This window comes from Lithobates pipiens, unplaced genomic scaffold (assembly GCF_037356315.1).
Source record: "Lithobates pipiens isolate NorthernLeopardFrog02 unplaced genomic scaffold, aLitPip1_a1.2 Scaffold_8, whole genome shotgun sequence".
NCBI classification, from domain to species: Eukaryota; Metazoa; Chordata; class Amphibia; order Anura; family Ranidae; genus Lithobates; species Lithobates pipiens.
The window spans coordinates 549212082-549234834 of NW_027507903.1; the positions used below are offsets into that span (position 1 = coordinate 549212082).

A 22753-nucleotide genomic window follows, 5' to 3' on the forward strand; every position below is an offset into this window, starting at 1 on the left:
TTTCATAGTCGGGGATAAGTAGGTCGGAATGTTAGTACCTAGAGGTATACTAAGCAGCCAGTGTTTTAAATCAGTGTTAGTGATCATTTGTCGTTCTATCTGGGCCCAAGGAGTGAGTGGTTGTGGGCAAAGCCAATGAGGAAGTTGGGCTAATATGGCTGCTGAGTGGTAGTCTTTAAAGTCTATGGAGCCTATTCCGCCCACTGTTTTGTGTTTGATGAGATGTGAGTGCGCACACCGGGGTTTCTTCCCCTTCCAGAGATATTTATTGTATATTGTTTGTAAGGAATGGAAGAAAGTAGCAGGGAGAGGGATGGGAAGTGTGCGGAAGAAATAGAGGATTTGGGGGAGGCAGATCATTTTGAAGGCGGCGAGTTTACCAGTCCATGAAAGTTCATGATTTGCTAATTTCTGTGATGTTTGTTGTATGTTATGTAAGAGTGTAGGGAAATTGACCGAGTAGAGATGTTTTAGGGATCGTGGTAATTGGATGCCAAGATATGGGATGTGAGTAGATGCCAATTGAAATGGATATTGTATTTGCAGGAGATTTTTCGTGGTTGCGTCAATATTAATATCAAGTATGAGGGATTTGGATTCATTTACTTTGTAAAGTGAGACCGAACTGAACCATTTAAGTATTCTATGAACCTCAGCCAGGGAGGAAGTCGGGTTTGTAAGACTCAGGATGACATCATCTGCGAACAAGCAAATTTTATGGGAGATTGGGCCAATTGTTATTCCAGTGATAGTAGAGAGAGACCTTATATGTTCAGTCAGGGGTTCCATAACTAAGTTGAAAATAAGGGGTGATAGGGGGCAGCCCTGGCGGGTACCATTGGTGATGGAAAATGGGCGGGATAGCATTCCTTCCGTGAAGACTTGTGCTTCCGGATTAGTATATAGTGCCATGATGGCGTTTAATATATGACCTGTAAAACCCAATTTTTTCAAGACTGAGGTGAGGTAGGGCCAGTGAACTCTATCGAACGCCTTCTCTGCATCCAAAGAGAGAAGCAGAGAAGGCGTTCCTGTTGATTGTGCTTGGTGGATTAAGTTGAGCATTCTTCTGGTGGCATCGGGGGCTTGCCTCCCTTTGGTGAAACCTGCCTGATCCTGGTGAATGAGGTGGGGCATGTTAATTAGTCTACGGGCAATAGTTTTGGCGTATATTTTCAGATCCTGATTTAGTAGTGAAATTGGGCGGAAGTTTTGGGGGATATTCGGTTCTTTCCCCGGCTTAGGTATAGTTATCACAAATGCTTTTAACCACTTGCCGACCGCCGCACGACGATGTACGTCGACAGAATGGCACGGGCAGGCATAAGGGCTTACATGTACGTCCTTGCCTGCCCGCGGGTCGGGGGCCCGATCGGGCCCCCGCCCGGTGCCTGCGGCGGTCGGTATTCGTTCGGGAGCGATCCCGGACGAGGGGACGGCCATTCATTCATGGCCACCCCCTCGCGATCGCTCCCGACGAATGAAAATGTCCGGTGACATCACTTACTCTCCTGTAATGTAAACACAGGAGAGGAAGTGATGTATTCTCTCCTCCGTGTCGGTATTTTTCGTTCCGGCACCGAGGAGAGAGCATCGGTGAGTTGCACAAGCACTACACTACACAGTAGAACATGCCAGGCACACTCACACCCCCCCTTTACCCCCCGATCACCCCCCAATTACCCCTGCCCCCCCAGTCACAGTGACACCAATTGCTTTTTTTTTTTTTTTTTTTTTTGCATTGGTGTCATTTGTGACTGTAATAACTGTTAGGGCAGTTAGGGTTAGCCCCCTTTAGTTCTAATGTGCCCCCCTAACCCCCACCAATAAAGGTTTAACCCCGTAATCACCCCCCGTCGCCAGTGTCACTAAGGCTGGGTTCACATTGCAGCGGTTTATGAGAACGAATGTGACTCGCACCGCACTGCAGTGCAAATCACATCCGATCTCTGTGCGATTCGAGTTCAGCCATACAGATAGTATGGCTGAATTCGTGTCGCACCCGCCGCACCCGCCGCAATTTCGCACGGGACCCTTTTTTTGGCCCGCAGCAGAATCGGATCGCATGGGTGTTCACACCATGCGATCCGAGTTTGCAGATCGCACTGCGATATGCGAACTGATCTGGGGGTGTCATTAACATTTCACTGACACTCCCAGCAGTTCGCATAGGGCAGTGTGAACTGCCGCCGGGAGGCATGCGATGCGGGAACACGCCACGGATTTGTGGCGTTTCCGCATCGCTCCAGTGTGAACCCAGCCTAATAAGCGATCATTTTTCTGATCGCTGTATTAGTGTCACAGGTGACGCTAGTTAGGCAGGTAGGTATTTAGGTTCGCCGCAGCTTTTTATAGCGCCAGGGACCCCCATATACTACCGCATAAAGCCCCCTGATTTCCCCCTAGTTAACCCTTTCACCAGTGATCACCATATAACTGTTACAGGTGACGCTGGTTGGTTAGTTATTTTTTTATAGTTTCAGGGCACCCGCCATTTATTACCTAATAAAGGTTTAACCCCCTGATCACCCGGCGGGTGTCATTTGTGACTGTAATAACTGTTAGGGCAGTTAGGGTTAGCCCCCTTTAGTTCTAAGGAACCCCCCTAACCCCCCCAATAAAGGTTTAACCCCGTGATCACCCCCCGTCGCCAGTGTCACTAAGGCTGGGTTCACATTGCAGCGGTTTATGAGAACGGATGTGATTCGCACCGCACTGCAGTGCAAATCACATCCGATCTCTGTGCGATTCGAGTTCAGCCATACAGATAGTATGGCTGAATTCGTGTCGCACCCGCCGCAAACTCGCACGGGACCCTTTTTTTGGTCCGCAGCAGAATCGGATCGCATGGGTGTTCACACCATGCGATCCGAGTTTGCAGATCGCACTGCGATATGCGAACTGATCTGGGGGTGTCATTAACATTTCACTGACACTCCCAGCAGTTCGCATAGGGCAGTGTGAACTGCCGCCGGGAGGCATGTGATGCGGGAACCCGCCGCGCATTCGTGGCGTTCCCACATCGCTCCAGTGTGAACCCAGCCTAATAAGCGATCGTTTTTCTGATCGCTGTATTAGTGTCACAGGTGACGCTAGTTAGGCAGGTAGGTATTTAGGTTTGCCGCAGCTTTTTATAGCGCCAGGGACCCCCATATACTACCGCATAAAGCCCCCTGATTGCCCCCTAGTTAACCCTTTCACCAGTGATCACCATATAACTGTTACAGGTGACGCTGGTTGGTTAGTTATTTTTTTTATAGTTTCAGGGCACCCGCCATTTATTACCTAGTCTCACTAGTGTACCCCTAAATTTAGGGGTGTCTACTTTCCAAAATGGGGTCATTTGGGGGGGGTTTGTGCCATCTTGGCATTTTATGGCTTTCAAAACTGTAACGCCCTTAGAAATCCTGAAGGCAGTGCTTGGTTTTCGGGGCCCCGTACGCAGCTAGGCTCCCAAAAAGTCCCACATATGTGGTATCCCCGTACTCAGGAGAAGCAGCAGAATTTATTTTGGGGTGTCATTTCACATATGCCCATGGCATGCGTGAGCAATATATCATTTAGTGACAACTTTGTGAAAAAAAAAAAAAAAAAAAAAAAGTTTGTAATTTTCCCGCAACTTGTGGCAAAATATAAAATATTCCATGGACTCAACATGCCTCTCAGCAAATAGCTTGGGGTGTCTACTTTCTAAAATGGGGTCATTTGTGGGGGTTTTGTGCCATCTTGGCATTTTATGGCCTTCAAAACTGTAATAGGTAGTGAGGAGTGAAGTCAAATATTTACGCCCTTAGAAAACCTGAAGGCGGTGCTTGGTTTTCGGGGCCCCGTACGCGGCTAGGCTCCCAAAAAGTTCCACATATGTGGTATCCCCGTACTCAGGAGAAGCAGCAGAATTTATTTTGGGGTGTCAGTTCACATATGCCCATAGCATGTGTGAGCAATATATCATTTAGTGACAACTTTGTGAAAAAAAAAATAAAAAAAATAATTTTTTGTCATTATTCAATTGCTTTTGGCAAAAAAATAAAATATTCAATGGGCTCAACATGCCACTTATCAATTTCCTTAGGGTGTCTACTTTCCAAAATGGGGTCATTTGGGGGGGGTTTTGTACTGCCCTGCCATTTTAGCACCTCAAGAAATGAGATAGGCAGTCGTAAACTAAAAGCTGCGTAAATTCCAGAAAACGTACCTTAATTTGTAGATGTGACAACTTTTGCGCAAACCAATAAATATACAATTATTGACTTTTTTTTTACCAAAGACATGTGGCTGAATACATTTTGGCCTAAATGTATGACTAAAATTGAGTTTATTGGATTTTTCTAATAACAAAAAGTAGAAAATATCATTTTTTTTCAAAATTTGCGGTCTTTTTACGTTTATATCGCAAAAAATAAAAATCGCAGAGGCAATCAAATACCATCAAAAGAATGCTCTATTTGTGGGAAGAAAAGGACGCAAATTTTGTTTGGGTACAACATTGCATGACCGCGCAATTACCAGTTAAAGCAGCGCAGTGCCAAATTGTAAAAAGACCTCTGGTCATTTACCAGCAAAATGGTCCGGTCTGAAAGTGGTTAAGTATTCTTTATTAAAAGTAGAAGAGGAGGCAACGTTGTTAAAAAGCTCAGTCAAATGGGGGGCTAGAATTGGAGCAAATTGTTTAAAGTATTCTCCAGTGAGTCCGTCTGGGCCTGGAGATTTGCCATTTGGCAGTGTTTTGATAGTTTCCAAAATTTCTTGTTCGGAGAACGGGGCGTTGAGTTCGGTCAATTGGTCTGCAGTCAATGTGGGGAGGTCTAGATTTTGAAGGAAATTGTCGTATTGGTTTGCGAAGGTTGTGGGATATTAGGGTCTCGTGCAAGGTTATACAGGTCACTGTAATAGGAGCTAAAGGCGTGAGCAATGTCCTGGGGGTCACTAAGGTTAGTTTTGGTATGGGGGTGAGTCAAATAGGTAATTTTGGTCTTAAGACGTCGCCCTTTTATGCGTTGCGCTAGTTTTTTGCCTGCCTTATTAGAGGTGGAGTACGTAGTTGCTTTCACTTTCCTCAGGAGGTGTTCATAAGAGTGGAGCAAAAAGGTCCTGAGTTCCTGACGGAGGGACAATAATTGGTCTGTCAATATGTAACTAGGGTCGGATTTGTGTCTCAGTTCTAATGCAGAAATTTGGGCTGTTAACTCGTCAAAACGTTGCGTCCTTTTTTTTTTTGTGGAGGGTACCCAATTTTATGAGTACCCCTCTCACGTATGCTTTAGGGGCACTCCACACCACACCTGGGTCAGACACAGTGCCCTTGTTGAGCTGGAAGTAATCTGTGATATGGGTCGAGATTTCTGACGTGTATTGATCGTTTTGAAGGAGGTAGTTGTTAGCTCTCCATAGGTGAGCAGTGGGGGAGGAATGGGAAGTATCAATAGAAATAGATATAGGGGCGTGGTCTGACCAAGTCGTGGTGTGGATTGCGGAATCTACAATTTTTTGCAAGGTCCACTTATCAGATAGGAATAGATCTATTCTCGAGTAAGAACGGTGTCTGGCGGAGAAAAAGGTAAAGTCCCGTTCAGAGCCATGATGGCAACGCCAGATATCGTAAAGGTCATGGTTGGAAATGAAGTCTCTTAGAGGTGACCCGAGCCTAGTAGCAGTAGACGTGGAATCCATCAGTGGATCTGGAGTCAAGTTAAAGTCACCGCACATTATGAATCGATGTTTTTGGTCAGGTTTTGCGATTCGGAGTACTTTGTGGAGGAATCTCAGTTGAAGGGAGTTAGGGGCATAAACATTGAGGAGCATATAGGTTGTTCGGTTGATGTTACAGGTGAGGATGAGGTATCTGCCCTCTGGGTCCGGTGTGGCAATTAGAAGTTGGAAGTCAACAGTGTGTTTGACAGCAATCATAACTCCTCTAGATTTGGTGGTATGAGTGGCATGGAAGACATGAGGAAACAAATGGTTTTTGCAGAGCGGGGTGTCCTCTGGCAGCAGGTGGGTCTCTTGTACGCAAATGATGTCACTACGGAGATCAGAGGCAGTTCTCCACAGTGAGTGGCGTTTGGCCGGATGGTTTAAACCGTTGGCATTTAGAGACACAATGGTGAGTGACATCCTGTGTTGGAGATGGTGAACAATCAGTGGAGTATTGTATTGTAATCACTCACGGTTAGGGGAACTCAGTATTGAGCAAAAGCTGTACGAATCCAGGCACAAAAGCTGATGATCAAAGGAGACGGAAGTTCAAGTGATCTCTGAGCTGTGGATAGAGCAATACTGTGCTGGTTATATACAAAATAAAACAGAGAAAGAGGCAGAGAGTGAAATTTGATGGTACTAGTGTGTCTTGGTGATACAATTCTGTCTCAGAACTCTAGGCTTCTCGGGGTTGGTGGATTTGTATATACTTGCGTTGGGATTAATAAAAAAGAAAACCAAAAATATGCAAAGGAAACTGGTTGGAGGGGTGCAAGTAGCACTTACTAAAGCCTCCAAATAGGGGTTGAACAGTTCGGATATCCAGGAGACGAAAGGTGGGGTGTTGGTAGATCAAAGCTCCCGGGAGCTAATAAAACGTGAAACATAACAGCATAAAGCGACCGAGTAGTAGTAGGTGAGGCGGCATTAGGATTTGTTAAAGTCAAGGTTGCGATTGGGCCCAGGTTGAGCTCTTTGATGGATGGTCGAGATGGGGGGTTCAGTCACAACACCCCAGGAGTGGAGGAGATGAAGACCCTTGTCAAGCGCACCAATCACATGTGTGTGACCATTTTTGGCAATGAGGAGTGTGGCTGGATAGCGCCATTTGTAGGGGATTTTGTGGTTTTGTAGCGACTTGGTGATTGGGTTAAGATGCCTTCTCATTTGCAAGGTATATTTGGAGAGATCCGGGAATAATTGGATTCCTGTATAAGGAGACGGTAAAGGAGATTTTTCTTTCATGCCTAGGAGTACTCTTTCTTTCACGTGGTAGAAATTGATCCGCATGAGCACATCTCTAGGGACCGAGGCCGCTAAGTGGGGCAGTTTGGCAATTCTGTGAATGCGGTCAATGATCAAGTCGCGTGGGGGCATGTCTGGTATTAGAACCCGAATGAGCTCTTTGGCGTAGCGTGGTAGATCAGTGGGGGGGACATTTTCGGGGACCCCCCTCAGTTTGAGGTTGTTCCTGCGAGACCTGTCCTCGAGGTCGGCCAGTTTGGCTTTTATCCAGGATTGTTCTTCTTTTAGGTCCTCACAGGTGTCAATTATGTCATTGACTGTAATGGAGCAGTTAGCCATTGCCGTTTCTGTTTTAGTCACTCTGTCAGATAAGGAGTTAAAATCAGATGTGATTTTAGAGAACATTGAGGAGAGATCAGTCATTAATGAAGACTGGAGGGATAGGAGCATCTCCTTTAAAGTTGTGTCCAGCACTGGCTGGCCCGCTGTGGGAAAGGCAGCCATGGAGGATTGCAGGGCCTGTCCAGAAAATAAGGGAGCTGAAGCCTGGGACTCAATTTGGGGGTGGGGAGGCCGCTGCGGTGGCGTGTCTAGCCGCACTTTGGCTTTGGCCGGGCTATCCAGTAAGGAATCGGGTGCCTGGTCAAGGGGGGGGTGGGGTGAAGAAGGGGTACCTGTGTCCAGGGTATCCATCGCTGGATCGTTCGGAAGATTACATGCCGCGCTTCGTGTAATCCGGTCGGCGCCATTTTGACTGGGCGCGGGACGATCTGCCGGCTTGTATGCAAACTCAGTGAGTTTCTGAGGTTTGCGATCGGTGAGTCTCTTCCGAGATGAGCTCATCGTTTTCTCCGGTCGTTACTGAGTGGGATACCCGCGGATGGGTCGTCGATGTCGGCCTGTGTCGTGAGGTAAAAGCTCCCGGTTGACGAGCTGAGGAATTAGGCGTCCATCTTCTCTCCCGGCTAGCCACGCCCCCCCGGCAGCAGTGAAAATTGATGGTTCGAATTTGTTGGGCTACATAGCAGAAATACAAATTGAACCCCTGCCAGGTGTAGTACATACACTGCCTTTGGTAATCCGTGTAGCACCACAAAGTGGTTTCGTGACGATTTTAGCCGTGCGATTTGACATGTTGAGTCGCAAGGCCAAATCGCTTCAATATGGATGTACTATATATTCAGATTTGTTATATTGTTGCACATCAGACATATACAAGATTGAAGATTGTCTGTCCTTTTTATATCTAGCATATACTGCCTTATTGGCTGCATATCAAAAAGGACACAGCAGTGAAGGTTGCTTCTTTCTGATTTTGTTTTTGCTGCTCAGCTGAGAGACACATTGAGGATGGTGGCATCTCTGCTCAGTATTGGCATATTGCTACACATCAGACATATACAAAGATTGAATGTTTGTGTCTTGTATGTCCTATATTTGCTGCCTTATCGTTTGTATATCAGGCACAGCAGTGAGCAGTGTTTCTCATTGATCTACCTTTCTGCATCTTAGGGATACACAACGGGGTTGTTGGCTGCACTCCTCCAGGGAGTCACAGCATTGGGGACCCCTTACTTGTTCGACCTGAAAATTGCTATTTTTTTTCCCAGCGACTTGTGTAATCTTGAGGTCTGTGGATCCAGGAATCAGGGACTGCTGGAGTCGCACAGATACAAATGGTACCCATTGGAAGCCATCGTGTATGACTTCTCATGCGTCTTGCAGTCCTAAGTCGCAGGTTGGGTCGCACGGGTGTGGGAGCCCTAAGCTTATCTGTCCCTTCTGGTTGAGGTTTTGCTACACAGCAGGAATACTCATCATGGCGTTATTGTCTTATTTTGCAGCAGACCAGAAAGATTGCAGCTGTAAAGGCTGTCTGTCTTTTTCATCAGTGTCTGCTTTTATGTTGTTGCATAGCAGAAATACTCAAGATTGAAGCTTGTTGGTGCTTTCTGTTTCAGAAAAACACAATGCTGCAGGTTGCTTGTGTCCTTTCTCAGTGTTGGTTCTATCTGAACTACACTACAGAAGTGCATGACAAAGGATTGTCTTGTGTTCCATATTTTACCCTGTGGCATAGCAGAAATGCACAACACGGGCGTTGGTGTTCATATTGATCTTATAACTGTATTTGGTGGTTTGTCAGAAATATGCAACATAGAAGTTTGGGTCTTTCTATCTTTATATTTATAGCCTTGTTTTGCTGTACATCAGTAAAACACAACAGTAAAGGGGGTTCCTGTCCTTTCTGTATTTATATATCAGTTATGACCTAGCTAGCTGCACTTCAGAAATACGCAGCATTTATGATTTACTTGTGTCTTAATGTTTTTACATCTTGGCAGCACATCAGAAAACCACACTGTGAGGACTGTTTGTCTACATTGAGGTTCAGACTTGTGTCTCTTCCCATATTTGATATATGGGTTTAGCTAGTCACACTCAGGTACACAACATTGTTGTCTATGCTTGTGTCCTTTCTGTCTAAATCTATTGTGGTGCCATGCCCACAATCTATGATCATTTTATTTGTGATATTAATAATACATGTATCACCTTTTTGCATTTCAGCCTTCTTTTCCATGGAAGGGCCAGGAGTTCGGGCTGCAGATGCCACATGTCAGAAAACCTCGACCCCTTACATTCAGGGATGCCAGAACCATTTCCTAGGGTTGAAGCCCTGTAGGGTTATGGGACACTGGAGGAAGGGGATAATGAATCGCCCTGTTTAGTAAGAACTTGGAGAGTTCTGTTCAGAGGAGTATTAGGGCCTGAGGCTGAAGTATAAAGATGTATACCCGATCGTATAGGTTTCGGCTCGGTGCATGGCCTTCATTTCGCCCTTTTAGAAAAACTAGACGTAGCAATATGGGTAGTCTACTCCTGCTAGGGACTTTAATCTCCTGAAGTAGGCTCTCAGACGTAAGTAAAGCCATAGATTGGGCATGCCTTAAACCCAGGGATCAAGCTTCTGTTAATCTATTACCCTTAAAGTGGAAGTAAACTCCCCTATCGTTTTCAGCCAAGGAAGCTGCCATCTTTGCCTCTGTTTAATCTTCAACTGCTATGGTGCTGCACATGTGATTCGTTATAACACCAGCCATTGGATGGTTTGATAGTTTGGCTGAGAGCACAGCCAATGTGCAGTTAGCATTCCCGGCATGCCTTTTTTTTTAACTGTTTAAATCCATGGGTTTACTTCCACTTTACGTAGGCTTCCCTTTTGTCTATGCTGACATAAAGATAAAAAGGAACACAAAAGGTTGTCTGTCAGCCCCCCCTGCAGTTTTATTTCCCTGAACAGGGTAGTGTTAAGACAGGCCCTCTTATTGATTAATGTAGTTTCCTTGTCTTACACAGGTCTCTGATTTATCTTTTTAGTGGTTCTAAGTAGCACCTACAGGCACAATAGGCCACGGTTGTTAGATGTGTGAGACAGGCAATATTGCTAACCTACAAGTTTAACATGTTTTCTGAATCCATCTTTAACCACTTGGGTACCGCGCTATTGCCGAATGACGGCATTAGCGCGGACCTAGATTTCCGGGACTACGTCTATTGACGTCATCCCGGTTACGAGCGGCCTGCGCGCCCCCTGAGGGGCGCGCGCGGCGCGCTCTGTGATCGGCGAGTCCGTGAGACTCGCCTGATCACCGATCCGTGTAAGGGGTCGATCCCAACCCCTTATCACGTGATCAGCTGTCAGCCAATGACAGCTGATCATGTGATAGAACGGAGCCGGTAATCGGCTATTATTCCTCCTCGCGCTGACAGCGCGAGGAGAAAAAAAAAAAGCCGATCACCGGCGGCCGTGATCGGGACATCAGTCCCGATCACGGCCAGCAATGCAAGGCACCACATGCCACCTGCCAGTGCCCACCTGCCTCCCGCAGTGCCATCCTGAAGAATAACTAAAAGTAAAAGTGCCCCCCGTCTGTGCCCATAGTGCCCACAGTGCCACCCCACAGTGCCGCCCACAGTGCCACCCAATCTGCCTCAAAGGTGCTGCACCCCAGTGCCGCCCATCAGTGCCCAGCAGTGCCGCCCATCAGTGCCCAGCAGTGCCGCCCATCAGAGCCACCTATCAGTGCCACCTATCAGTGCCCATCAGTCCCATCTATCTGTGGTACCTATCAGTGCCCATCCGTGCCACCCATCCGTGCCACTTATCCGTGCCACCCATCCGTGCCATCTTATCTGTGCCCATCTTTGCCCATCAGTGCCGCCTTATCTGTGCCCATCGGTGCCGCCTTATCTGTGCCTATTAGTGCCGCCTTAACTATGCCTATCAGTGCCCACCAGTGCAGCCCATCAGTGCCCACCAATGCAGCCCATCAGTGCCCACCAATGCAGCCCATCAGTGCCCACCAATGCAGCCTATCAGTGCCGCCTTATCAGCGCACTTCAATGAAGGAGAAAAATGACCCGTTTGCAAAATTTTATAACAAACTATTAAAACATATTTTTTTTTTTTTTTTTTTTGCATCTTTTTTTTGTTTAGCAAAAAATAAAACTCCGAGCTGTAACTAAATACCACCAAAAGAAAGCTCTATTTGTGGGAAAAAAATGATAAAAATTTCATTTGGGTACAGTGTTGTATGCCCGCGCAATTGTCATTCAAAGTGCATCAGCGCTGAAAGCTGAAAATTGGTCTGGGACTGAGGGGGGTTTAAGTGCCCAGTAAGCAAGTGGTTAAGAGCCCATTCCACCTAGATACTGCATCCGAAGCGGAAAAGGCAGGGACATCTGTGGAGCAGACCTGCAGATCAGCCGCATGATCCAGCTAAGATGCCTTCATCGAGCATATGGAGTGGAGGTAAAGCTCATTGCAGAACCAAGGTTCGCCAAGAGGGTCTTGCAGTGGCCCCACCCTAAGGTAGGCCTGAGGTACTTGTTTATCCTCTCAGGTGTGCCGTCCTGGAAGATGACTTGAGAAAGGTACCAGTTACTTACCGGTAGCTGTCTTTCTGGGAAATCTTCCAGGACGGCAGGCCTACTTCCCGTCCGTTGGAGTAGGGAAAATTGTAGAACACCAGAAGGTGAGTGCCTATGAGGAATGTTTTCCCTTGTGAACCGGGTTCAGGAGTTACTTCTCTACAAACTGTGGATCAAGAGGAAGGGTGGGGACTTAAAACAGCTGTCGATTGATTGTGTTTCCTGTAGGGAGGAGCCTCTCATCTCTCAGGTGTGCTGTCCTGGAAGATCTATCATTGGGGTTACTCATTGAATCCTTTCAAAACTCATCAATCACCAAAGAAGTTACTTTTCTTCACAGCGGTATGCTGTCCTATTGAGATATTTGTGCACTGTGGTTCATCACATTATTATATCAAATTTTTCTTTATTTTTTATTGTGTTTAATAATTTATCATCACATTGATATTTAGCTTTAGGATTTTGTTATAGTGAAGGATGTTATTTATAATAGGCTCCATTTGCTTATTTTGCACATGATTCACTGATTAACCATTAGGAGGTTACACCGTGTTATATTGGGAGGTTAATATTAGCGCATTATACATTCTAAATATAAACAAGGTTGATATCTGCCCCTTGATGGTGCTTAAAGCAAGTTTATGAGCCACTCCTCGCTGCAAAAATAGCAGGATCCTGCAAACTGAGTATGTGTGCACGGACGCCACCCCATCTCCTCACACATGGAGATGTAGGCCTTCCACGTGCAATGATAAATCTTCCACGAAGATGACTTCCATGCCCTCAGCATAGTGGAAATTACAGAGTCTGACAGACCTCGGTCCCTTAGCACTTGTCTTTCAACATCCATACTGTTAAAACCAGCGACGGTAAGGCAGGATGAAGTATCGGACCTTGTGATAAGGGCTTCTCGCATAGGCAGCCACCAAGGAACATCCGCCACCAGTCGTACTAGGTCAGCTTACCAAGGACGCTGAGGCCAATCCGGGGCAATCAGAATCACCGGAATCCCCTCGGCCTCCACTCTGCGTGGAGTTTTATTGGGGGGAAGGCATAAATCGGCTGATAATTCCCCATTGGAGCCACCAAACGCTTCTGATGCGTCCGCCCAGGGGTCGCTTGTCCTGGACACAAACCTCTGCACCTTCTGATTGAGCCGAGAGGCCAAGAGATCCACATCTGTTGTGCCCCACCTTAGGCAAATGAGCTGGAATACATCCGGATGCAAAGACCATTCCCGTTGGTCCAGCATCTGATGGATTAGGTAGTCCACCTGCCAGTTTTCTACGCCCAGAATGTATACGGCCAACAGGGTTGGCACGTGCCACTCTGCCCACTGTAGGATGTGAGCGGTCTCCCATGCTGTGCCAAGCTCTTTGTTCCTCCTTGATGGTTGACATACGCCACCGCCGTGGCGTTGTCTGACTGGATCCTGACCAGATGCCCCTGCAGCCTCTTTGACCATGTGGAGAGGCACCGCCTGATTGCCCAAAGCTTGAGCACATTGATCGGAAGGTGGGATTCCTCCTGTGTTCAATGGCCCTGTGCCGACTGTACGCCCAAAACTCTCTCCCAACCAGTCAGGCGGCTGGCACCCGTTGTGATCACCGTCCAATGGAGAGGAAGGAATGATTTTCCGGTCCAAAGGGCCGGCGACCTCAGCCACCAGAGCAGGGAACCCCTGACTAACCGGCTCACCCGAATTTCACAAGCCAGGGATAACGGAGATTTGTCCCATTTTGACATCATCTCTTTCTTGAAGACTCGAGTGTGAAATTGAGCGTACAGTACCGCCAAGAAAGTGGCTACTATGAGACCTAGGACTCTCATGCAGAAACACAGCGACGACCACCTTCTGTTCACCAATAACCTCACCGCAGCTTGAAGAGTCTGCAGCTTGTCTGAAGGGAAAAATGCTCGCTTCTGATGAGTCCAGCAGTAAGCCCAGGTACTCCAGGAGTGGGCACCAACACCGACTTTTTTTTAGGTTCCGTACCCAACCAAACTCCCGAAGAGTTTACATGGTGATTGCCACATCCTCCCTTAATTCTGAGGTGGAAGCTGCTCTCAGAAGGAGGTAGTCTAAGTAACCCATGATTGCGATCCCACGTTGCCTTAAGGCCAGAATTTGGGCTAACACCTTTTGGAAGACCCGGAGTGCTGAGGCCAGGACAACAGGGAGAGCCACAAATAGGTAGTGCTCTTCCCCGACTGCAAATCTCAGAAACCTGTAATGCCTGAGGCATATGGGTACATGTAAGTATACGTCTTTGATGTCCAAGGACGCCAGGAAGTCCCCCACGGAGCGCGCTGATTCCATCCTTAACCTTTGCACTTTCACAAAGCTGTTGAGGTCCAGGATTGGATGGACCCCTTCCTCCTTTAGGACTACAAACAGATTGGAGTAGAATCCCTGAAACCTTTCCAACGTCAGTACAGGTTCTATTACCCTGCGCAGTAGCAGGTCCTGTACTGCACCGAACAAGGCCTCTTGACGAGCCGGAAGCAGATGAAGCTTGGAGGGAAAGAATCTGTCTGGACAAGAAAGAGAAACGCTATCTTGTACCCCGACGAAACCAGTTTGCAGACCCATTGGTCGGACAGTAGGGAGGTCCACCGAGCTGCAAACTCCCAAAGGTAACACAAAAATGTTAACGCACAAAGGTTTGCCCCCCCCCCCCAGGACTCTTGAAACCTTCATGCGGTAACATTTTTGCTTGCAGCCTTGTTTGGCTTGCGAAACCAGGGACGCTTTTGTCCTCATGTAGGCGCCTTGTCAGACTGGAACGCTTACCTGCCGACCCGGGCAGGCGTAAAAGCCGTTTCTGAGGGGAAAAAGAGGGTCCTTGCCTACGGCGTGGCTACTTACCCTTCCTGGACTGTGGGAGCAACGTGCTCTTCCCACCGGTAACAATTTTAATAATGTCACCCAGCGAAGCTCCAAATAGCCTCTCGCCTTGGAAGGGCAAATCCGCCAGTGCTTTTTTAGATGCCTGGTCTACAGACCAGCATTTCAGCCAAATCGGGCACCACTGCTAATACTGATGCTCTAGAGAGCAGGGGTACCATATCCAGGGCCACATCAGACATACTTAAGGCCATGCACCAACTGATCTGCCAGTTCTATGCAGACCGGGGAAGTCTGTTGCTTCTCCAATTCACGGTGCAACAACTTTGCCCATTCAGTAAGTATCTGTGACACTAAGTCCGTGGCCAGCACAGGTCTTTAACGCTGATTCCACTGTAAACATGGACCAGGCCACTGCCTCGGCCCTCTTGTCGGCAGGGTCCTTGAAGGCAGGAGTCCCTTCTACCGGAATCGTGGTTACTTTATTCAACCTGGATACCGGGGGGGTCAAAGACCGGAGGAGATGCCCATTTTGTCAGGAGGCTCTCCTGTAACGCACTGCCGTTCTTCTCGGGACTGAAAAGGCCCGTCGCTGGCTTCCCCATTCCTTGTAAATGAACTTATCAAAATAAGTAAAATACGGAAACACCTTAGGCGTGCGGGCCGGTTTGCGGGTCCTAAAAGGCACGTCACCTCTGCAGATGCCCCTGCTGTATCCTGTATCTTCAGGGTATCCCGCACCGCTGTGATAAGTGCTCCTACTAGTACTTTTCCCTGCGCTCACCCGGACACCAAGTCATCCTCACTGTCCGAACAGTCTTGGTCAGCATCCTCTGACGTCAGAACAGGGGCTGCCTGTCACAGCGGGGCCCGGGCCCTGAATCAGAGCTTTCCCCGGAAGACGGGGGGTGTTTTACCCCCCTTGCGCCGCACGCCGCCTCCACCCTGGCAAAATAGGACTCCAGTACCGCCGACTAAAGCCCCATACACACTATCAGATTTTCTGCTGAGTTTTTCCTTCAGATTTGCCAAAACCATATAATATTAGGACAAACCTTAGGAGTTTCAATGTGTATGCAATCAGGCAGGCCCTTCTACTACATGGTTTTGGTAAATCTGAAGGAAAAACTCAGCAGATAATCTGAGTGTGTATGGGGCTTTAGCGCCCTTAGGCACCACATTTTGTGCAGGTGAGCCAGTTACGATAACAGGGATGTCTGGGGAGGAAGCGCCACTTTCTGACGCCATGCTGACCCTGACTCACCTGTGACTGCTCAGGGACAAGGTACACAAAATCTCGCCACCCTGACCCAGGTACTGCGCTGTGCTGCCGCCGTTCGCTCTGCCATGTGTCAGTTACGAGGTCTTCTGAGTGAAAACCGCGTTGTTCTGGAAGCATACAGTCACCAGCGCTAGAGGTAAACTGCTAAAACCGGTAAAACGCTGAGGCTACAAGAAAATGGCTGCCGGCCGTTCTAGCAAAAAAAAAACATCCGAGAAAATGGCCGCTGAACCTTCTAGAAAATGGCTGACAGTAATATACTGATTAAGGCTATAGGAAAATTGCTGTGGCCTCAAAAATGTCCACGGACCGCGCGGCGGCTTCCCCTCATGGCAAACAGCCTGAAAACCTCACTGTGGCCAGAAAAAATGGAAAGAAGGAGCGGACCCTGGCAGCCAGAGCAGCCAGCCCCTCCCCCTCCACAGCCCGGAGTACCCCCGGCCTGGTACATGCACCGCACCTTATGCCCAGTCGCACAGCGGCCCCAGCATGGGGAGGAGGGAATGAAGGACAGGGAGAGAAGAAAGGGAGAATGAGACCCCCTAGTCTACCTCCCAGGGAATGTCCAGCTGCTCCATCCTGCTGAGGCAGGTGGATCCATACTTGGCCCTCCTGTTGGGACTGCTGGACGCCTTCCACCACAGACCCATCACCCGAGCAGTTCAGGGTGGCTGTCGGCCACGGCACACTGTGACACAGACAGCAGTAGCCCGGTCATGTGTGCCCGGAGTATATAGTTCTGCAGCCGCCCCTGAACTAGAAAGGGGCATGTTGTGGCTGACCCAGCGTGTAGCTAGGGTCTGCTCGCGCTCGATGGCCAGGCTGGGAAGACTACAAGAATCTATATATCCAGCCTGTCACCCAGCCCGGCTGTTGATTTTGTAGCTCGCAGGATCATAATTGCAGAAAAAAAAAGAAAAAATTCCCAGGACCAAAGGTCCCTTCAGGTCCTTCTCCTACACTAGGCATAAATAAACTGAGCTGCAGGAATCAGTGAGGGGTTCTAGCCAGTGGGACTGCCCCCTGCGTGGTGCTGTTCAGTTTTGCTGTTTTTACATGTTCTGCCTAGTCCTCTCCTGAAGGTGGCGATATAACCCTAAGGTCCAGATTTAAAGGAGCTGTCAATGAACGAAAGAGTGCATTACAAATTCTTAAAGTGGAGCTCCACCATAAAGTGGAGCTTCCGCTCATTGGAACCCCCCCCCCCCCCCTCCGGCGCTACAATTGGCACCTTTCAGGGGGGAGGGGGGTGCAGGTACCTGTACAGTACAGGTATCTGCACCCCTTCCGGCATAGATATCCGCAGAATCTACGCCCCTTTCCGCAGAATCTACGCCCCTTTCCGCAGGTCCCCTGCTGTCTGCTGGGAAACACACAGATCCCAGAGACAGCGGGGACCATCCTTATTGCGCAGAGTGACTCGTGCATGCGCAGTAGGGAACCTGTTTCCCATACCCAAGATGGCGGCGGCAGCACCCGAGAGACGATCGAGAGATCGGCTTCGGGTGCCGACATCGTGGGCGCGCTGGGTGGGTAAGTGTCCTTATTTTAAAAGTCAGCAGCTGCAGTATTAGTAGCTGCTGGCTTTTTAAAAAAAAAAAAAACGGCGGAACTCCCGCTTTAAAGTGATAGTTTCTATATAGAAAATATATATCTCAACATTCTCAGACCAGTGCACCGCTGTGTATCTTGTGTACCAGTCATAAATATGTGCTGCTGCTCAGAAGATGCGCGGTGGTAGCATTACCATAATCCTCATGGCACCTCCACGTGCTGGGAAACAGTGCAGTTTACCCACACTACACTTGTGATTTTGGTACAGTCCTTGCTTTCAGAAAAGGGACCTTTTCATTGCGTTTTCTGGAGGCAGTTCATCCCATTCAAATAAATGGGCTGCTGTGCCTGTGCAAAATGTTTGGAGAGGTATGCAAAAATTAGGCTCGTAGAGCTGCACAAGTGTGAACGAAGTGGTGAGATTACTGGATTAAGATAAAGGAAAAATTTGTGGAAAATGGTAATTCAGCGACCACATCTATAGACCTGTAAACTGCAACATAAATTTTTGTTCTTTTGCTTTATGTATGCCTTAAAGTGATTGTAAAGTCTTTTTTTTTTTTTTACCTCCAGCCCCGGAAAGATTTACACCCTTCCCGACCAGAGCACTTTTTGCGATTCGGCACTGCGCCGTTTTAACTGACAATTGCATGGTCGTGCGAAGTGGCTCCCAAACAAAATTATGTCCTTTTCTTTCCCACAAATAGAGCTTTCTTTTGGTGGTACAATTTTGAAAAAAAAAAAACACATTATTTTTTACTTTTTGCTATAATATCCCCCAAAAATATATAAAAAACAATTTTTTTCCCCTCCGTTTAGGCCGATACGCATTCTTAAGATTTTTGGTAAAATAAAAATAAATCGCAATAAGCGGTTGGTTTGCGCAAAAGTTATAGCGTCTACAAAATAAGGGATAGTTTTATGGCATTTTTGTTAAAGCGGAGGTCCATCCTAAAATGGACCTTCCGCTCATCGGATTCCTCCCCCCCCGGCGCCACAATTGGCAGCTTTCAGGGGGGAGGGGGGTGCAGTTACCTGGATAATCCAGGTAACTGCACCCACTTCCGGGCTAGCTCTCTGCGGAAAGGGGCGTACATTACGCCCCTTTCCGCAAGTGCCCGCCCCCTTCCGCAAGTGCCCCTCTGCCTGCTGGGAAACACACAGATCCCAGAGGCAGCGGGGACCGTCCTCATTGCGCAGCGCGGCTCGCGCATGCGCAGTAGGGAACCGGGAAATGAAACCGAAAGGCTCCATTTCCTGATTCCCATACCCAAGATGGCGGCGGCAGCACTCGAGTGTCGATCTAGAGATCGGCTTCGGGTGCCGACATCGCGGGCGCGCTGGACAGGTAAGTGCCACTATTTTAAAAGTCAGCAGCTGCAGTATTAGTAGCTGCTGACTTTAAAAAAAAAAAAAAAAACGCGGAGTCCCGGCGGACTCCCGCTTTAATTTTTTTTTTTAACTAGTAATGGCAGCGATCAGCTATTTTTATCGTGACTGCGATATTATTGAAGACCGACAATTTTGACACATTTTTGGAACCATTGGCATTAATACAGCGATCAATGCTATAAAATTGCATTGATTACTGTAAAAATGTCACTGGCAATGAAGAGGTTAACCACTAGGGAACAGGGAGGGGTTAAGTGTGTCCTAGGGGAGTGTTTCTAACTGTCTGGGGGATGGGTTGTGTATGACATGACACTGATCGCTGTTCCTGATGACGGAGCAGACAATCCATGTCCTGTCATTAGGCAGAACGGGGAGATGCTGTTTACATCAGCATCTACCCGTTCTTGAGCTCCATGACACGATCACGGGTATCCCCGCCGCGATCGAGTTCACGATCATGGTCGCGAAGCTCGCGGCAGGCACACGCGCCGCCGGCGGGAAATTCAAAGTAACGTATGGGTACATTACTTTGCCCAGCCGTGCCATTCTGCCGACGTGTATTTGCTGACAGAGGTCGGCAAGTGGTTAAATTACAAACAGGTTATACTTGTCTACTCGATGCAGTTGGTTTTGCACAGAGCAGCTCTGATCCTCCTTTTCTTGGGTCCCTCTTTGTTACTCCTAGCCCCTCCCTTCTATCGAGTGCCCCTCAGCCAGTAGTTCGCTACAGGGGGTACCCAAGCAGAGTCGGAGCTCTGTGTATCCGTTCAGACATGGAGCCCCTATCATGGAGCCCCTATCTGAGCTGCTCTGTCTCGGCCAATCAGGAGGAGTGTCATTGATGGCTGAGGGGATCGTGGACATCGCTGGTGAGAAGGGGCTCAGTCAGGTGCTCTGAATGAGGCTACACGCAGGTTTTTCATCTTAATGCATAGAATGAAACTTCTGCCTTTACAACCCCTTTAAATGTCACAGACCGGTTACTGAGGTTAATAGAAATAAGAAAATTTATCATCCTTACTGTTTGCTTTAAGACTTTTATTTTTCATTTTTGCTTTAGTGACAATGTTTTTTTTTTTTTTTTTTTTAAGGGCCCACAGGATATTAAAAATGTGCTGCCTTCCCTATTTCGTGGATTAGGCCTAGAAACACAGCCAATTGTGGCCCCTGGCAGAGGGGATCCCTTAATGGGTAAGTTATCTTAGTGCTCACTAGAATTTCCTTAAATACAAAATGTAGCTTTCTGGAACCATTTGTAATGGAATGTGAAACAAAGCAGAAAGAGTGTCAATATAGTAAACTTATTAATGGTTAAAATGACAATTATGCACTCACATGTTAACTGGAGAAGATATAGTTATTTCTCATAAAATTTGAAAATCCTCAAAGTTTATTTCGGTAATTAATTTCGAAAAGTGAAACGCTCATGTTTTATATAGATTTGTTACACACAGAGTGATTAATAATTGGGGTTAATCACTCATATGCCACATCCTTATAGATCATTTGAAAAAAAATAAAAAATAAAAAAAAATATATATATTATATATTTTTTTTTACCCACTAAATGACACGGCTGTTCCAATCTGCCTCTAAAGTCCGACCTATTGGGTAAAAAAAAGTATTTTCAAACACACAGAGTGATATATTTCAAGCATTGTGAAAACACAAAATTCAGTATATCAGAAAATTTGATTATATAAGTGCATTTCATTTTCAATGTTAAACCTCATTTTAAGACCAATAAAAAACAGAAATATTGGCTTACTGAAAAAATGTCCATATACAATATGCATTCAATACTTGGTCTGGGCTCCTTTTGCATGAAATACTCTGTGGCTGATCAGCCTGTGGCACTGCTGAGGTGTTATGAAAGCCCAGGGTTCTTTGATAGCGGCCTTCAGCTCATCTGCATTGTTGGGTCTGGTCTAATTTTCCTTCTGACAATAAAACCCAGATTCTCTGTGGGGTTTAGGTCAGGCGAGTTTGCTGGCCAATCAAGCATAGTGATACCATGATCATTAAACCAGCTATTGGTACTTTTGGCATTGTGGGCAGGTGCCAAGTCTCGCTGGAAAATCAAAGCAGCATCTCCATAAAGATGATCAACAGAGGGAAGCATGAAGTGCTCTAGAATTTCCTGGTAGAGGGCTGCATTTACTTTGGCCTTAATCAAACACAGTGGACCAACACCAGCAGATGACATGGGTCCCCAAATCATCACCGACTAGAAAATTTTGCATTTCATTTGGAAATCAAGGTCCCAGAGTCTGGAGGAAGAGTAGAGAGGCACAGTATCAAAGTTGCATGAGGTCCAGTGTGAATTTTGCACAGTGAGTGGATAATTGCCTTTTTAACAAATAGAGTTTACAACGTTAACCACTTGCCAACCGACTCAAGCAGATATACGTCGGCAGAATGGCACATACAGGCATATTAACGCACCTGTACGTGTTTTACCGTACATCCGGCTTCTAGTTGGATTTCCCCAAGATCCTGGAGATGAGCTACTGGTGTGGTGTGGCTGAGCTATTACCCCATAAAATCTGAAATCGCTGATTTATGGACCTTTATGATATAAATGAACTTGTCACTTTTGTGCCATTCTTTATTTTTGTGGAACTATTTTCAAAGCCTGTTAAGTCTTACTTTAAACACACACGGTTTAATTTACATTGTTCCTTCTCATTCTGTATATGGATGATGGCACTATAATTATTTCAATAAAAACAAAAAAAAAACATCAAAGTACATTCTAATCGATATACAGCTGCTGTGACTCAGCTCTCTCCCAGCCTGTCTTCTGGAAAACATAAGCAGTAGGAACTTCTAGTCCTCTGCTACTGGTCACGTTATAAAAAAAAGAGAAAAAATAAAGAAAAAAGCCTTTGAAAAACAGTGTAAAAATAAATCAATATCAATAAAGCGTTTCAAAATGGCTTACAGATATATAATTGAAATCAAAACTTTATTATTACCACCTGTGTGTGTGTGTGTGTGTGTAAACGCACAAATCCCGGTTCTCTCGGAAGAGGAGAGAGATTGTGTGTGTGTGTGTGTGTGTGTGTGGTGTGTACTAAGTATGGACACCGATCTCTCTCCTCCCCTAGTCAGCCCCACCCTCCCACAGTTAGAACACAACTAGGCAACACAGTTAACCCCTTGATCACCCCCTAGTGTTAACCCCATTCCCTGCCAGTGACATTTATACAGTAATCGGTGCATTTTTATAGCACTAATTGCTGTATAAATGTCACTGGTCTCAAGAATGTGTCAAGTGTCCGATTTGTCGGCTGCAATATCGCAGTCCCAATAAAAATAACTGATCGCCACCATTACTAGTAAAAAAATAATAAAAATGCCATAAATCTATCCCCTATTTTGTAGAAGCTATAACTTTTGCACAAACCAATCCATTATACCAAAATATGTAGCAGGATTAAAAAAAAAAAAAAAAAAATGCGGGTTATTTTAGCAAAAAGTAAGATATTGTGTTTTTTTTTTTCAAAATTGACACTCTTCTTTCTCAAATCGCCTTTCAGGACAACCCCGGAGAGAGTGTAGCTCCACCTTGTCATTAGGAAACACATGCCCACTTTAAAAACACCTCCTCTTCCTCCATGGCTTCAGTTATTGTGTTTCCTCCTTGGAGGAAGCATGTGCCTGAACCAGGGAGAGCTACACTCTCTGCAGGGGAGTAAGGCTTACCTTAGCTACAGGTTGTTTTTTTTTTTTGACCCCCAGCAGCATCTCCAGTGGGGGAGGACTCCTGGAGCTCCTGGTCCCGCCGTCTCACGGGA

General features: G+C 46.8%; 1 protein-coding gene across 2 annotated transcripts in view; it reads left to right on the forward strand.

Annotated features, from left to right (window-relative positions):
• The window catches only part of PIWIL2 (piwi like RNA-mediated gene silencing 2), a 666930-nt gene that overhangs the window by 64758 nt on the left and 579419 nt on the right, over positions 1–22753 (forward strand). For both annotated transcript variants that reach the window (XM_077469839.1, XM_077469840.1), the window contains exon 3: positions 20045–20144. In XM_077469839.1, coding sequence (XP_077325965.1) covers positions 20045–20144 — 100 coding nt within the window. The remainder of the gene's footprint in view (positions 1–20044; positions 20145–22753) is intronic.